This window comes from Zalophus californianus, chromosome 12 (assembly GCF_009762305.2).
Source record: "Zalophus californianus isolate mZalCal1 chromosome 12, mZalCal1.pri.v2, whole genome shotgun sequence".
NCBI lineage: Eukaryota > Metazoa > Chordata > Mammalia > Carnivora > Otariidae > Zalophus > Zalophus californianus.
This window is the reverse complement of record NC_045606.1, coordinates 87,203,775-87,221,839: the sequence shown is the minus strand read 5'-3', so window position 1 is coordinate 87,221,839 and position 18,065 is coordinate 87,203,775. Positions and strand designations below refer to the sequence as shown.

Here is an 18,065-nt window from a genome sequence, read left to right as displayed (position 1 = left end):
TCTCTATCTTATTATTCACTAATAAAATAGACATGACATTATTAATATCTGTGTTTCCTCACCAGGGTATAAGCTCCAAGAAGCAGGAATTTTGTATGTTTTGTTCTCTGACATATCCTCAGAGCCTTATGTCAGCTACACAGTGGGTACTCAATAAATATTTGTTGAATGAATGAGTGAACAAAAATACCTTGCGGAAGAGGCTCCAGAAGAATTAAGATGTACAAGGGTCTGTTTTAAAGTCTGCCTTGCTAACCTATCTTCCAGATGTGGGTTTAAAATTTTGTCTTTTACTCCCCAACAAAGCTCAGTCTGACTGAGATCTTTCCGTTGACTTTGGAGTAACTGAGGAAATGAAAGTTTCTCAACAGCTCCAATTGAATCCCTTCTTTCTCAAGTTATTCGACAAGACAGGGTGTACGACTGGAAATACCAGCTTGGAAAAACCAGCCTTCATCTAGCTGCCCAAGGCCTGAGACCAAATTTACCAGCCCAAGGGCAAACTTGCCATTACCAGATCTGCCAGCCTGAGGTTATTTATTCATCTTGGTAATGGGATTTTGGAGTCACATAATTTAGATCGGCATGATTAGCAATTACATGTAAGATTTTTTTGTTTCTATAACTCAGGGCTTTTAATTTTGAGTAAGTCTTTATGGAAAAAAGTTAAACTTCTTTAGTAACTCAAGATACTCCTCCCGATCAAGTCAAGATGTATTGTCATGCTGCTGCCTAGGGGGAGACACTATTTCTCTTAAACAGTGTTCTCTTTCTCCACCCACTCCACTGAGGATTTAATGAAGGAAACACAAAGGAGGTAGAAGGGTTAATTCAACAGCTCAAGGTTGGGGGAGACTGCCAGGAGGTCAGCTGGTACAAGCTGTAGCAAGGCCGACTTTGATACGGATCACCTGACCTCTTCTCTGCCCTTCTGAATGCTTTGTATTTTTCCCAAACCAGCTCCTTTAATGGGCAACAGAGGAGTGGCACAAATATATGCAGCCGTCTGACAGCTTTCATTTGGCAAATTCGTAATGTATGAATTCCAAAGCAGGTAGATAATTTAAGATTACTAATGTAAATGGAGAAGTAACATTTAACTTATAAATAATACTCATAAAGAAAGGAATTTTTCTCCTCTGAGGCATATGAATAAAAGCAAATCCATGAGATGATCACTGACCTAGGAAAAGGTTAAGAGCTGCTTAAATAATAAATGCAGAGGTAGAATTCAGACTGACATAAATTTATTTTTCTTGCAATTGCAACCATATGGCAATAATCCAACCTGAGAAGCTGAATTTATGTGGTAAGGGCATAACTCAAAGCCTGCTTGTTTAAAAATTCAACAATTTAGGGCAGCTTGGAGTAGTGATATTACACACCACTTTGCATTTTGAATGGCAAGGAAATTTTACATTGATTTTCACAGAAGATGCTTAAATGAACACTCTAGTAAAAATTCATGGATTATTCTCCCTTTCCCGATAACCTTTAAAATGCCTAGAATTCAAGCTGAAGTACCTACCAGTTATCACTCCTGCTTACCACACCAGGTATATTATACCAAAGACCGAAAGTTTCAATAATGTTTCCAAATTGGCTACTGAGAGAGACATGTAATTGCCCAAAGCCGAGTTTAACAATAGACAGTTTGCCTTTCCTTGTGAAAAGGATATGTTTCTTCTTTAACATTTCTCAGTCTGCAGAATCTTGATTTTTTTCTATAGGAGAAAGAAATTAACTGTTTTTCTCCATTTAAAGAGCCTCTGATTTCCTCTGAACCCTAGATAAATGCAAGAGCAACTGTAATTTAGTGAACTCAGGTAAAGCAGCTGAATATGTGTAGCCAGAGAAACTGGTCTTCTCTAGTGTTGTATCTTTAACTTTCAAAATCAAAGAGCCTTATCAACAGATTTCCAACATTTCACTGTAATGAAACAATGGTTTTAAGGCAAGTCCCAAATGTGGTAACAGGTAAGGTCTGTTTAGCAAGAAATTTTTTCTTCCTTCCTTCCTTCCTTCCTTCCTTCCTTCCTTCTTTCCTTCCTTCCTTCCTTCCTTCCTTCCTTCCTTCCTTCCTTCCTTCCTTCCTTCCTTCCTTCCTTCCTTCCCTCCCTCCCTCCTTCCTTCCTTCCTTCCTCTCTCTCTCTCTCTCTGAGAGAGTGAGCATGAGTCAGGGGGAGGGGCAGAGGGAGAGGGAGAAAGATTCTCAAGCAGGCTCGAACTCACAACTCTGAGATCATGACCTGAGCGGAAATCAACAGTCAGATGCTCAACCGACTGAGCCACCCAGACACCCCTGTTTAGCAAGAAATCTTAAAGTTACATTTTATATTGTGAGTTCTGACTTCTTCTTGCTTGTCAGAACGTAGACATGCCTGAACTTATATGCAGTTGCCAACTGCCTCAGATGCGTAACTTCACCTCTGTACCTTCCTTCAAAATCAATACGTTCAAACTCAACTCTGTCAAGAACTGTAATGGGTCTGAGTTTTTACCCTACTTGCAAGCTAACAAGTTAGTCTGCCACAGTTTTGAGAATGCTGGCAGGAAAAAAAAAACCCAAAACCCAAAAAACCACCAGCCCCCTGGGTCAGAGACAAAGGACATTTTACTACGTGCAGGAATGATAGTAGCCAGAGCACCATCATTTCCTTGCTCTGCTTCCTTGAAGCCTACTTCCCACTGAGCCCCATGATGCAGGTCAGGTAACGAATGACACGTAGTGGGCACAGAACAAGAGGGGCATCCTGGGCTCAGGAAACCCAATCCTTTATAATGGGCTGTAAGCAAACCTGCTCAGTGTTCAGTCCCTATAGTGAGATCGTGTTTTTATGATACTGGATGGCAAAGAAAACCATCCTTTGCTCCCGAGAGGAGACATTCTTTTCTTGCCACAAGGCTGTTCACTGAATAAACACCCTTGAGAGAGCAACCCAAGACAAAAGTCCACAGTGTCATGCTTTTCTGTTCACAAGACATGAAGGGACACAAGAACTCGTGGAAAACTGTCTCCCAGCCAAACATCTTCTTACCATGTATATACCTGCCCAGGGGTTACATTTAAAAAAGAGACACCTAACTCGCTAGGAGGTCACAAAGAAGAGCTGGTGCTTTTGGTTGACCACAAAGGTTCTAAAACTTCACCTTACATTCAGCATTATGTTACATCTGCATTTTTATTTCCCTGAATGTTACAACGACTTATGTCTACTGTGGTAAAATCTGGTCTCTGACATAGTAACGATATCAGGAATAGGAATAAGACCTCTTGACTTACAAATATATTTTTTCTGCCACACCACACTGCCTCCGTATGAGAAGAGAGTCTCTATCTTATTAATGGTTCCAATTATCGGTTTTGATTCCTGGTTCTTTCCCTAAGGATACTCTATGAGCCCCAAATAGGTAACACTCAGAATGTATGCTTGCTTGATGATGTTTCGAAGTAATTTTCTTTATAATAAGCTCCTAAGAATATGGAAGATCATAAACTGCAAGGTGATGCCACTGCTGATAAATGGACAAAATGTGGAGTGTTTTTCTTAATCTTAATGAAAAAAAAATGGAAATGAAGAGCCACATTTTCTCAACTTCACCCAAAATCAAGGCCAGTCCATTAACTTAGTGACAAAAAAGAAGGAGTTCTCTGAATTTCAAGTTCTCCATTTCTCCCTTAATTGGATAGAGATAGTAAATGTAAGGACAAGTCTACCAGAGGCAAAAGGAATAGAGCAGAATGACAGTTGTGACATCAAACTTGGTTACCTATTCACTGTAGGAAAACTGAAGGGTCCTATTTAATACTGAGAAGTTCTATTTTAGCCCCAAATTATTTCTCCTTAAAATTATCAGAAAAATTTAAGCCCTGAATAACACTCCTCCATTTCTGAGGTGGCTCATTTCAAGTATCAGTCAAGTTGATCTCAAGTTACCTGTCCCCTTGCTGGGATGTTAAATTTTCCTACATCTCCAAGTGGTCTGTATTTTGCTTATCTACCATGGAAACATTGCTGTGTGCTGAACACCACAGCTGGGCTTCCGTCAGTATCAGCAAGTGAAGCAAAATATTGTTCTGTCTCTTTCAAAAGTTTTGGGTTTTTCTCTCTGATATTTTAACGTAAAGAACTGAGGAAGGAAAACCTACTACATTGTCAGAAATTTCTAGAAATTTTACAACATGAGATATCCCTTGAGTAACTATTTTTTTGTTTGTTTTACACGAATAAGAAAATAACTTTAAAATCATACTCTAAGGCTGACTGGTTTGCTTGTGAAAGTTGAGAAAAAGAAACCTCACTTGAAATGGAGTTGGAAAGCTCTGAGGGGAGCTCTCACACACAACGCCCTGTTGTCAACTGTAGACGCCCAACAGGCACACATGTCCCTTACATTCTCCAATGAGAAGAACCTTAAATTACTACCCCAGCAAGACGGAGAAAGATTTCCTTCTTGCCCGGGGAACAGCTCCAGCCAATGAGAAGACATCACTACTCAGCACAAGAGAAGCCACCACTCCTGAGCTCCTCCAAAGGACTCTTAAGTCAATGCAACCCCTTTCCAACCTCCTGCTTTGCTTTATGCAAGCAAGCCCCTCTCATTTGTTCTCCAGATTTGCCTATGGTTTGTCACAGCTTGCATGTCTCTAATTGCAATTCCTCTGCTATTCCTGATTAAGCCCATTTTGCTGGTGATTTAACTGGCTGTTTAATTTTCAAGGTCAAAAGAAATGGTGTTTCCTTATTGGTGGTTGTGCCTTAAATTCTCATAGTTCATAGGCAACACTCATGAAACAGTAATCTCCAGATTTAATTATAATTCTGAAGTACTTTTTATTACATTTTAACTATCACTTAGTAGCAAAATAGGTGTTATACACATTTTTCCAGATAAGGAAACTAAGGCTCAGAGATCTTAAGTAGCCCAAGGTTCAGAACACAATCCTTTATCAGTAATGTACTCTCTCAAAATCCCATGTTTAACCTTATTTCAGGAATAGAGTCATTTATTCAAGAAATAATGAAAGACTACTCTAGGCCTTAAGCTAGGAACTGGGGCTACACTGAGAACAGAGGCACAATCTTTGCCCCAAGAGGCCCCGGTCCACGGGGGGTGATGGTGGGAGACACATTAGACAATCATACACAATCAATTATAATCCAGTGGGGAAAGGGCCATTAATTCTGGACTGCCTTGCAACCCATTAATTCATCCACCCATCCACTCATCCATCCATCCATCCATCCATCATTTCTTGATTAGTCTCTATCAAGCACTATGCTAGGCAGGATTAGAAAACAGAATGCTAAACAAGACATTGCAAACTTTTATAAAGCTCTGACTTACTACGTTAAAATTATCTATCTATCTATCTATCTATCTATCTATCTATCTATCTGAGAGCTTGTTTGGAGGTTCTAGCAGGGGAGCACGGCTACTCATATACCCTTGACCGTGTTTGAGATAGTGCATGCACAAGCAGAGGGGTAAGGAACAGAGGGAGAGGGAGAGTCTTAAGCAGGCTCCACGCTCAGGGCAGAGCCTGAATCGGGCTTGATCTCATGACCCTGAGATCGTGACCTGAGCCAAAATCAAGAGTCGGATGGATGCTTAACCGACTAAGCCACCCAGGCTCCTATTTTATTAAATATAAAAATATTTACTTCTTGGGGCGCCTGGGTGGCTCAGTTGGTTAAGCGACTGCCTTCGGCTCAGGTCATGATCCTGGAGTCCCGGGATCGAGTCCCGCATCGGGCTCCCTGCTCGGCGGGGGGTCTGCTTCTCCCTCTGACCCTCCCCCCTCTCATGCTCTCTATCTCATCCTCTCTCTCAAATAAATAAATAAAATCTTAAAAAATATTTACTTCTTGAAAAGGGGGTAGCACTGTTCCTAAGTTTCTGTCAATTCAATTTAATGAGAAATCACCAAAATCCACTTCTGAGAAATGTTTTATATATATATATATATATATATATATATATATATATATATATAAACTGTTTTTACCATGCTAAGCTTCAAGCTGTGCATACAATGAAGAATAAAAAGCAGATGGACACAGGTCTAAAAGCATACTGCAACTAAGATTATAACTAAGTGAATGAAGGCTAATGGCAGACTGAACAGAAGTCAAAGTTCAAGCAACTCAAATCCACAGCTTCCTGGAAAATAAATGATTTTTAGCCCATAAGGTCTTCCTGTTTTCAGTTTCTTTACCTTTTAATATACCTGGAGTGCCTACCACCACATTATTTTTCTGAAAATTTCCTCTACATGTCATGTTTTGACAAGAAAATCTTCAGTGGCTCCCAACTGACTGGAAGAGGACTCTTCAGTCTTGAATTAAGGGCCCACCACAAATCTAGTCCTGTTTTCCCCAAAGCGAGCCGCTACCCTGACAAAACCGGTCCGCTCGCTTTCCCCAGGACATGCCTGCTCTCACACGAACATTCTCACTAGTCCCTTTCTTGGAAAATCATTATCCTTCCTTCATGGCTAATGTTCACTGAACATTTACGAGGTGCTAAAGGTCTGTTTTATGTAGTCCTCACTACAATCCTATGAAGAATGAATTATTATTATTCTAATTTCACATTTCAGAATCCTGAGGCTTAGAGAGGTGAAGGGTCTACAGTCACAGAGCCCGTAAGCGGACAAGCTAGGATTTGAATGAAGGTCTCTATTTCTAGGGCCCAAACTCTTGACCACTGCCGGGCAATAATCAGGATTATCTGATGGTGACCCCCAGAGCTCACTCAGTGTTGCCTGGACAAAAACTAGGCTACAGCAGGTGAACACCTTTTTCCCAGCAGAAGGGACCGTACTCAGGATCAGTTATCCACAGCACTGGCGCCTTTATCCCCCAGAAGAGGAGACTGAGACGTCCCATGGGTCTGAAAGCATCTAGGTATGAGGAGCTGACCCTCCCAGACAACTTCTAGAGGCAGCTGGGACACCAATTTGAACTGCTTGGAACTAAGCAGCCCAAGGATTCTCTCAATGACAAGGATGCTTTCTCATTCTTGCCTGATGGTAAGGCAGAATACCAGGGGAATTCAAACCCACTCTGCAGGCTCAGCAGAGCAGAAGCCCCAGTGTACTTCTCTGTGGGATGATGCAGAATGGGGGGAACTGTGCCTTCTTCTGTCTTGCTGACTTAGCTGTGTCAGTTTTCCTTTTCCCTAGTAAAATCTATCCCTTAACCCATGCTGGATGAGGTTGTATAGTCAGTTTTTGCTTTGAGACCTGGATGGAACCTAATGGACAAAACGACCATCCATGGTGCCTTCGGGCATACATCTTACCAGCTCTTTCAGGGTTGTGCTAAAAATCCCATTTCTTCTATGGAAAAGTTCCTGATTCTCCTTAGTGAAAGGAGATCCTTGAGCCTCTAAACTATAGCAAAGGCTATCCTTTGGCATCTCAACAAAGCATATCTTTGATATATATCATTATTTAAGGCATCTTTTCCACAAATATGCATTTAGATTCCATCAACATTTTAAGCTTTCCAAACGTAGGGGAGGGACCCTATATATTTAGCACCTTCAACAGACTGGGTGGCAACCCTGTACACATAGGCATTTAATATATATTTGCTGGCTGTATGTGTATAAGAATGTATGTATATTTTGTTCTTCAGAGGGCCACATTTCATCCACTCATCACATATATATGAGCACCTAGTATATGCTGAACCCTGTGTTGGGCACTGGGTCTACAATAACACTGTTCTGACACAAGGAGTTCCTAACATAACAGAAAGATGGATATATGAGTGTATTATAATAAAATCACAGAGAACTATGGAGGGGAGTAGAGCGATGATCATGGCGAGCTTCACAGATGGGGGTGTGGGGAGTAAGGGGGGCAACCCATGGACAGAACACTCACAATTTTGTTGTGCCTTGATGAATGAACCAGACTAAAAAGGAGAAAACTTCTACAAATGAACGAGGGAAATACATCAATTCTTTAGTTATTAAATGAATAATGCTAATTTAAAAGGAGATGATTCCTATCACTTGTAAAATTATAAAGCTCATTTAATTTTCAAAAGCTCTTTTACTAGTTATTGACCTTGACTTACACAGAAAAGGGCAATTTTACTGATTTCATTCCTTGGCATTAGTCACCTGAAAGGGTAAGAAAGAGTAGTGAACCTTTCAGAAGTTCTAACAATTCCTCTTTGTCTGGGCCTCTTTTTCTTTTTTCTTTCTTTCTTTCTTTCTTTTTTTCTTTTTACAGCTAAATCTGAATCTATGGGAAATATCAAATAGAATTACTTGCTATCAAACCTAAAAAAAAACTTAAAATGAATTAAAAAATAATTTATTGTTTATTTATATCTGAGTCTGAGGAACACAGAGCCAGTTGTGAAATATTGCCAAATGAAGAAATCTACTTTTAAAGAACACTTTCTAAAACTAATGTAAAAACACAAAAAAACAAAAAACCCTCCTTAATTACACAAAAATACTCTAGAAGAAAGTTCCAATCAGAGGGTATTTTTATATTTTGTGGCAGGAGACCAGCTCTGTATTAAAAATCATTTTAGGTCTTCAAGTCTAACAGGCAAGGCCAGATGTGAAAAAATGCATATTTCTATGGCGATCAGGGAGGATGTCTCTCACAGATCCTTCCAAAGCAATGCTCTCCTCTCTCAAAATTCTCTAAGTCCACATTTATAAATAGATTGTGTTCACACAAGAGCCTCTCCCATACACAGGTATTCCAGCTCTCTAACAAGCCCTTGCAACCACTTGCTCAATTCACTCTTTCTGCCATATTGAAAGCCTCTTGAAGGTGGAGTCCCATGCCAACTTTTTCATGGCTCTGTCTCCAGCATTTAGCAGTGTTCTGTACACAGGAAGTACTCAATAAATATTTGCTGAATGAATCAATGAATGAATGGAATGCTTCAAGAAAAAGACTATTTCATAAATATCAAGGTTAAGACGAACCTCTCTGAAGATAGTAGCCTAACACTGTCTTTGAGAACTTGTCTATAATATTTTTAAGAAAAAAAATTCTTCATTGGGATATGGTATGCCTTCTATTAACTCAAGGCAAAGCTAATTGCTTTACCTATAAATGGTGATCCCCATTTGAACAGAAATAATATGGCTATTTGACAGTAACTTTCTATGAAGAAATATGCTTTCTAGAGTAAGACTAAGAGTTTCCACAAGAAGTAACCTGCCTAGTTTCATGTGTCTATACTACAAATACCCCCTCTGCCCCAAATAAAATAATTAAAGGCTCTGGCATCCTGGTACCCTTCTCCTCCCTGCTCCAAATTCCCCTAATAGTGAAGAGAAGACAAACAAGCAATGTCTGAAACAACTGAAACAACACACAAAATGCAGAAGAAGGGGCCATCTTTGAATTCATCACAGTTAATTAGGACAGAAAGTCCCTAAGCAGCAGCATAGGAATTAAGAGAAAAATAGAGAAGAAGAGCAGGAATAGGCCGAAGAAATTTTTAAGTCCCTAAATTCACTTCAAATATAGGGGCCTTTATGTTTAAGACTCTAAGTTATTCTTTTACTTTTAATCTGGAACCTGGGATCTCTCCCATTTGTTGAAATCCCAGTATTACATACCCCCCCACACCCCCGCCCCACGCCCACGCAATCACTGGAAAACATTAAAGATTTTCATGGCTCCTTGAGGATCAGCAGAGAAAGGAATCACAGACCAGATCCATTTCTGTAGTCTACAGTCAGGAGAAGAAGGACCACTCCCAACGGGGAGCGTTCAGTGGTGGCAGCAAGAAATAAGAGCACAACGAGACCCCTGAAGTCCCCAAATAACTGGCCTGGCATTCCAAAGCCTGGCCTAGTACAAAGTTACCCACGATTGCTATCTTCTGCCTTCTAGCTTTCCTCTATTTACACAACCCATCAATTATTGCTCTTTTGTGATGATGATGATGATTTTGAGAAAAGATAAGGTAAACACGGAGAAAACACATTAATGGAGTCAGGTTTATGCAAAAAAAAAAAAAAAAAAAGGGAGTAGGTTGTGTCTGTTGATCTCCATTTACACGGAAGAGAAAAATGTGGCCCAGATAGGATGCCCTTCTCAAACTCATACAGTGACAGAATAGAGGCTCAGTATTATTTATTCCTTTGTAGTCTGGTGGTATTTTTACATTATGACAGTGATTATGATATGAATGGGAAAGACAGCTAGAGTTGCATTCCAAAGATGAGGAACTTTAATCCTGGCCGAGCCTTGGACAAGTCACTTCACCACTAAATTCTCTGTTTCTACTCTTAAAATGAGGAGGGTGCTCACTAACTTGCATAATTGTTTTCTAAGGTGACACCATATATGTGAATGTACAATAAACTGTGGAATATAAATATCCAAGGTGATCTATCTACCAGCATGCTTCCAGCGGCACCAGTAAGACGATCTATTTTCTCATACAACAGTAAGTCCCAAAGGTGGCAAGGGCTGCAGGAACGGTAAAATCAAGGCTCTTGTTCCAGCTGTCTGTGATTCTCTTGGCCCTTCACTCTGCCACGTTCAGCTTGTCCTCAGGTTATTTTCCTTTTGAACTGCAAAGGAGAGAAAACCTCTCTTCTGATTCTAGAATAAAAACCCTTCCTTTTAGTCTGACCGTGCGAGAAAATAATTTGGATTTCCATCTTCTTTAGGAGCTAAGCTCTCTTAAGAGCACCTAAATGAGCGCAGTGTTAGAAGGATTCGAGGGCTAGTGCAGCAGCGCTGACTTTAGGCAAGCAGAGCCCAGGCCGGCAGAGTCTGTGTTCCTCAAAATGCAAGGGGTCTTATCAGTATCTAGTGGAGTCTATTTTCCCTATAAGCATCCATGAATTGCTTAATACCATGTACTTCCTTGAGACACTCAAAAGTGATCACGTGTATCTTATCTGTGGGTTTCAGTTTGTGCATCCTTCTTCAAAAATCCATGAAACTCTCTACTTTGAGTTTCACTAAATCCATTTCTCTCTCATTTCAGCCTGAACATCGCAATCCAGCTCCACAGGTAGCAAATTGAAATGTTTAGTGGCCCATTGCAGACAGATTGAATCTGAAAAGAATATGGCAATAAGAAAGAAGCAAGGCATCAATATCATATAGTAAAGCTCTGGCCAACAACAGTGATGATGTAGGTGAACGACTGAGCATTTGTTAAACTTCTCCCATTGTGAAAGTAACCTATTATTTTCCTGGTTGTGCAATGAAATGCCTCAATCACCAAAAGAACAAGTCAGTAAAAACTGACATGGCTTATTTTCTACTACTGTTGTTCTATGGGGATGGCATGGCATCCACTGGAGTCCACTTGACCAACAGTGTGCTTCATTTATCCCTGTCTGGCGTTCATTCTGTAAAACGTTTCATATGCTGGTGGTGACGCCTTTTCCTTTTTTTTTCTTTCTTCTTCGATTTTTGTTGTTGATCAAATTAAGCCTGACACAGTTGAATTTTAAGGCTAACATGACATGGTTACCTGATTTAGGATTACTTATAAAAAAGAAAATAAAAAGCATGTGGCAACAGCATCAAAGCAAAACAAAGATAAGAGAAATGCGGAGCAGCTGCCTTGGAATATGCTTTTTTGTCTGACTGCACAGTAAAAACAGTTGAGGTTAGACAACAGGTCTCAGTTGTAGCATAGTAGCATTTCATACCTGCAACTACCAATTTATATCCCAACTGGTTTCCACGTCCAAATCATCTCAGCACTGAGAAATCCCCATATACAACATGAACCACAGCAGCTACACTGACCCAGGGCTGTGAGCAAGAGGGGAGACACAGGCAGGCACCTATGAGACCAGATGCAGAGGAGATGAGCATCTTCCCGAGGTCTACTCCAACCTGAGACAGGAGCCTCAATGTTGCCTAGGCGGTTTCTGCTGTGCTTCTTCCCAAGTGCTATATGGACTGAATGCTATGTCCCCCTAAACGTCATGTTGAAGTCCCAGTGTGATGGTATTTAGAGGTGGGGAGCTTAGGAAGTAATTAGGTCATGAAGGTAGAAAACCCTCGTGAATGAGATGAGTGCCAGCTGGAGTCATGAAAGAGACGATCTCCCCGGACATGTGAAGATACAGTAAGAGAGGGGGCTCCTGCAAGTCAGGAAGCAGGTCTTCACCAGACACAGACCTACTGGCACCTCGATCCTGGACTTCCAGCCTCCAGAACTGCGAGAGATGTAAACTGCTGTTGTCTGCCACCCGGTCTATGGTATTTTTGCTATAGCAGCTTCAACGGACTAAAATACCAAACACTGTGTCCTCGATGCCTGATGGCTACTCCATGCATTGTTTTATTAAATTCACAAGGTCTTTCATGGCTGATACAAATTTGTCAACATTCCTAGGCAAAGTACTGGTGATCTTAAAATAAATGTTCTTGTTCACCTGCCATTTGACGCTAAGAAAACAATGGTGACCAATTTAAGGGTAGCATGGTAAGACATTTGTAACAGTAACAACAACAATCATAGTCACAGTCCCTAATACCTGTAGCATTAACCACGGGCTAGGTACTGGTCTAAGTGCTTCACTCACGCAAATCCTATCAAGTGAGTTCTACTGCTATCCCCATTTTACAGACGAGGAAACAGAGACAGAGAGACCTAAGGCATCTGCCCAAGGTTTCACAGCGAGGAAGAGAGCAGGACCAAGGTAATCAAGCCACAGAGCCACAGGCTCTTCACGACACTACGATCTCACACCTCCCTGAAAAGGGAACAGAAAACCAATGATGGTAGTGATGACTCCATGACAGGAAATCTTAAAAAACAATGCTAAGTTCGCCTAGCCAAAGAAGAGATGTCATCCCCCAGCTACTAGTCTGGGATTTGGCCTAACAGATACTAAATACGATTATGCCCCCTCCCTTGGGCCACATGTAATCAAAACCTTAATTTGATAAGAAATAAGAGGACGATACCACTTGGCAAGTGCCAACTCTAACCTGCCAGGGCAAAGCCCAGAGACAAGCTGCTGCTGGTCATCAGTTTGCAACCGTCTTGCCTTTTTTTTTTCCTTTTGATGTCACCTCCCTCATTCTATTCCTTCACAAAATCTATATTATTTCTCTAGCAGCCCCACCAGAGTCAACCTTGGCAGACAGTGCCTGATTATAATTGGCTGTCCTTTGCTATTACACAGACTACACTATTAAAGAGGCAATTGCTTATCAGAATCACATTCTGAAGATAGCGCCCATTAAGAATCTTCCTGTTGTTGCTGAGGGGAAGCAGTCATTTGTGCTACCAAATCAGACTAAACATATCACACGTAATTGCTTTTGAAGACATAGCTAAGCCCAATACTACAAAATGAATGCTTTGAAAAAAAGCAAATGAATGATGAGCAAACCTAGAGGTTCTAACATTATTAAACGCTGACATTTGGAAAAGTATTCTCATAAAGAGGGTGACCTGGGAGACCATAGTGGAACTATGGGGTAAAAGGGGGCCAGACAGAACAAGGTTTAATTACTGTTCCCGGTGCTTACTGGCTGTGTAATATTGAGCAACTTACTGAGACTCCGTTTTTTCATCTTTAAATTGGAAATACGATAATGCCAGAGGTTGCCATAGGACTTTTGAGAGATATCAAGTAAGTACTCAGCACAGTGCCTGCAATAAAATAGAAACTTCTGTCCCACCAGAATTTAAGCTCCATGATGGCAGACATTCTTGTCTTTGTTCCCCAGAACATAATAATGAATAAATGAATCAACACACTGGTTGCCTTTTTCCTCGAAACTATGCCAGTTAAAGTCAGATCCTCTCTTTCAGTGATGCAGAAATTCTTTTATTAGGACTCAGTAAGTCACCTAACCCTTCCAATCAATACGTCCCTACCTAGCGAACCAGAATATTTGTTCTTTCCCAAACTCAGTATCAAGTCAATTAGAGCTTGTGACGATACATGCCTCAAGCTCATTATTCATTTTAGTTGCAAGTCACTTATGAAGAATTCCTTTTCCTGTAATGACCACATATTCTACTTTTTCTGTCTTCTTTTCCCTGTAATTCTTATAAATCAGGAGATTCTGCTGCATTCTAATAGAAGAACTAAGGGGTCTTGAACCATGAGAGATGATGGATGCTGAAAAACAAACTGAGGGTTCTAGAGGGGAGGGGGGTGGGGGGATGGGTTAGCCTGGTGATGGGTATTAAAGAGGGCACGGTCTGCGTGGAGCACTGGGTATTATGCACAAACAATGAATCATGGAACACTACATCAAAAACTAATGAGGTAATGTATGGTGATTAACATAACAATAAAAAATTTAAAGATAGGAAAAAAAAAAAGAACTAAGGGGTCTTTAAGTCAGAAGCAGGATTTACCTTGGCGGACAGCTAGGTGGCCTTGTCCCCAAACTTCTCTGAGTTTTTATTAGGTTCTATCTTGAGGATTTCAAAAAAGCACTTTATAAATAATATGAACTATAAAGCACCATGCAAATTTCAAGTATCATTTTTATTATTCCATTATCTACGTAACTGTCCACTGTCACTTAAGATAACCAGAATTTCAAAATTTCAAGTCCTTGTATCTGTCAGAAACAAAAATGTTAACATATTTTTCAAAAATAAGCAATTGAGAGTTGAGAAAAAAAAAACTACAGGTCTGTATAATCTACTTTTGTTTTTTAAAAAAGATTTTATTAATTTGCCAGAGAAAGAGAGCACAAGTAGGGGGAGTGGCAGAAGGAGAGAGAGAAGCAGACTCCCTGCTGAGCAGGGAGCCCGATGTGGGATTCGATCCCAGGACTCTGGGATCACGACCTGAGCCAAAGGCAGACACTTAACCAACTGAGCCACCCAGATGTCCCTTCTATAATCTACTTTAAAATAAAATAGGAAACTGTTAATCAAATTAATTGGTATTTCATTGTCAATTATTTTTCTGTATCTATTTAATAGTGGGTTTTTTTTTTTGTCATTTTAACTAATCCCTGGTTGATTTCTATCATTTTACCAGTAAAAGCTTCAATGTAAATCCTTCAAAGCAACTGACAATTAATTATATGCTAAATGAGTCTCTTGGCTTCAGTTTTACATTGGTTTTTTAAAAAAAGACAAACATGGGGGCGCCTGGGTGGCTCAGTAGGTTAAGCATCTGCCTTCGGCTCGGGTCATGATCCCAGGGTCCTGGGATCGAGTCCCACATCGGGCTCCCTGCTCGGCGGGAAGCCTGCTTCTCCCTCTCCCTCTGCTGTCCCCCCCCCCGCCGCTTATGCTCTCTCTGTCAAATAAATAAAACCTTTAAAAAAAAAAAAAGACAAACATGTAGGTAAAGGCCAGTGAGTATATACAGGTAAAATAGTGTAAGAACACACTTGAGATATAAAGCAGTCCCTGTGTGATGGACTCAGTGTTTGTGTCCCTCCGGAATTCGTATGATGAAGCTCTAACCTCCAGGGTAATGGTATTTGGAGGTGGGGGTCTTTGGGTGGTAATTAAGTTTAGATAAGGTCATGGGGGTAGAGCCTCCTGATGGAATTAGGGCTCTTTTAAGGAGAGGAAGAGATAGCAATGCTTCCTCTTTCCACCCTTTGAGGACAAGGCAGGAAGGTGGCCATCTGTAAACCAAGAACAGGGAACTCACCAGAACCTGAGTATGCTGGCACCACGGTGACCTTGGACTACCAGCCTCCACAAGGGTGAGAAATAAATTTGTTGCATAAGCAGCCCATTCTAGGGACTAGGACACCCCCTTCACATTCTTAGTAATTGGGCTTGAGCTATAGCAGGTGCAGAAACTTCCATTTGCAATCTCTTTTGAGAAGCAAATTGCTCAAGTAACTCCGCCTCCCCTCAGAGCAGGTCCGGGCCCTGCCCTCCACAATAGGGATGTTAATGAGAGCTTCCCATCTCTGCAGGCTGCCTGCAACTGGGAAGCAGGTAGGCTTTTCTTCCACAACCCGAGAAGGAAATCAGCAAGGAATGGAAATTTCTGTGGTCCTTATCCCAGTTTTGAATTTGAAAAATGTGGCTTCTGTCAGCAAACAAAGAAACATAATTCAGGCAGCTCTTTTGGCAGATAGTCTTTGTGTCCACATATATTTAGAAAGCTGTCTTTTCTCTCCTTTTTTTTCCCCCCTACCCTGTGGGGTTTTTTGTTTTGTTTTGTTTTGAACTTTCTGTAGGAAAGGAGCAGTGATTACTGGAGAAGCTGTTAAACGATCTCTGATTTCATCCTCACTTCACTATTCTCGAAATCTCTATCCTCCTTGCAGCTCACACTGGGTGTGCACACTGATGATAAACACCCAGGCCTGTGGGGTCCCAGACAGGAGCCACAGCTACATGTAGCTGTTAAGCGTGTGTCTAGTCCAAACTGAGATGTGCTCGAAGGATAAAATACATACTGGATTTCTAAGAGGTAGTATGAAAATCAGAATGTAAAATGTAATCTTTTTTTTTTTTAATTACAAGTTGAAGTTGTGGAAAATTAATAACAGGAAATCTCATTTAGAAAGGAGGCCGGCAGGGGGTGCACTCATGCCCTACCATTCATCAATTGCAGACGCAACAGGAAGAGAAGCACCTTGGACAAAGACACTTCTTTGCCATCTCAGCAGGAAGAAGAAAGGCTTTCCTTTGCCCTAGCAACAGCCTAGCCAATGAGAGACAGGCACAACTCAGCCAATGAAAAACAACTGTATTTGGAACTCTGAGTTTACTCCACTGGACTTTTTGTTTCTAACAGCCTTCCTGACTCCCTCCTTTTCTCTATACCTCTCCTTTGTTGTCCAGAAGTGCCTGTGGTTTTCCCACAGCTGGCCCTGACTGCAATGCTCCATTATTCCCAAATAAACCCATTTTTGCTGGTAAAATAACTGCCAGTTTTATATTTTAAGATGAACAAAATGATATTTTGGATGTACTGGGTGAAATAAAATATACTATTGAATTTATTTCAACCTTTTATCTTTCCTTTTTTTTTTTTTAATGTGACTCATGTGTCTTTGGGAGAGTGCTGATCTGTACACTTATTAGTCAACCAAAAATTATGTCCAGTATTGACTTAGGAGTTTGTATATGTGTATACATGTACATACAAATATACACATATGTGTCTATCACCATTGCAGTAGGCATTTGTAACCGATAAACCAAATTTGTAAATTCTTACAAAGGAGAAGGAAGGTACCATGCTGGAAACAGTTTAACTAGATGTGTTCATTGTAATAACTTAATAATATTGGGGCAAATGGAACTAATAAAATAAAAAGGTATACACATGTGTAATTTTTCACACACACAAACTTGCATGCCTACATATACATGGTAGTCATACAGGTGACAATTCGAACTAGTTGGGAGGGAAGTCCATTCACACATTAGCAGAAAGGACAAGTGAATACTATACTTTTATCTTAAAAAAAGCTTTCATCATTTCTAAAGTCCTATAAATGCAGCAGAACTTCCAGCTAAATGCTATCTAGTAGAAAATATAATACACAAATAAATCACGTGTATAATTGGCATAGCAAAGCCCCAGTAGAGGCAAGGTCTTTAACAGTACCTAAAACAATTTGATTGTTAGCTTTTGATCTGGTTGATCTTGTTTAATTGTGTTAATATTCAATTTCATTAAAATCTTTAAGGTAATATGCTTCAACTCAGCTCCAATTCAGATTATCCTATCACAGACTGTGAATTATGCAATCCTATTATATTCTGCACAGATCTTTTTGAGGGTGTGTAAGAGCTATTTGAATAATGGAAAATTTCTGAAGTCTAGGACTACATTTTAACTCAGAAAATTTTTATTCAGAAAAATTCAACTTGGAAAATTATGACTTTCTAGGTGTTTTATAACCCTTTAATGCAATACCACTTGCAAATTTAAGATACTATTTATTTTCATTGGTATACATCTCCACATTTGTATTCTCAAATCTCCTGCTTATCTGGTCCTTTCTGTTTTTTTTCACCAGGTAAGAATATGCTGTAAGATAATTGCTATTCTTAACAAACATATGATAATGTAAACATCCCAATAAGAGTCTTTCCACAATACTTGCCTATGGATGGAAGATATTTGCCTCA

At 40.2% G+C, this 18,065-nt stretch overlaps 1 protein-coding gene across 2 annotated transcripts in view; it reads right to left on the bottom strand.

Moving 5' to 3' along the window:
• The window catches only part of EXOC4 (exocyst complex component 4), a 718,447-nt gene that overhangs the window by 296,509 nt on the left and 403,873 nt on the right, over positions 1-18,065 (bottom strand). The window contains exon 11 of one of the 2 annotated variants that reach the window (XM_027573747.2): positions 10,155-11,066. The exons of the other annotated variant lie outside the window; for it this stretch is intronic. Within the exon in view, the coding sequence (XP_027429548.1) occupies positions 11,039-11,066 (28 nt within the window). The 3' untranslated portion in view covers positions 10,155-11,038. Of the gene's footprint in view, positions 1-10,154; positions 11,067-18,065 lie in introns of those variants that run through there. 2 annotated transcript variants of the gene reach the window in all.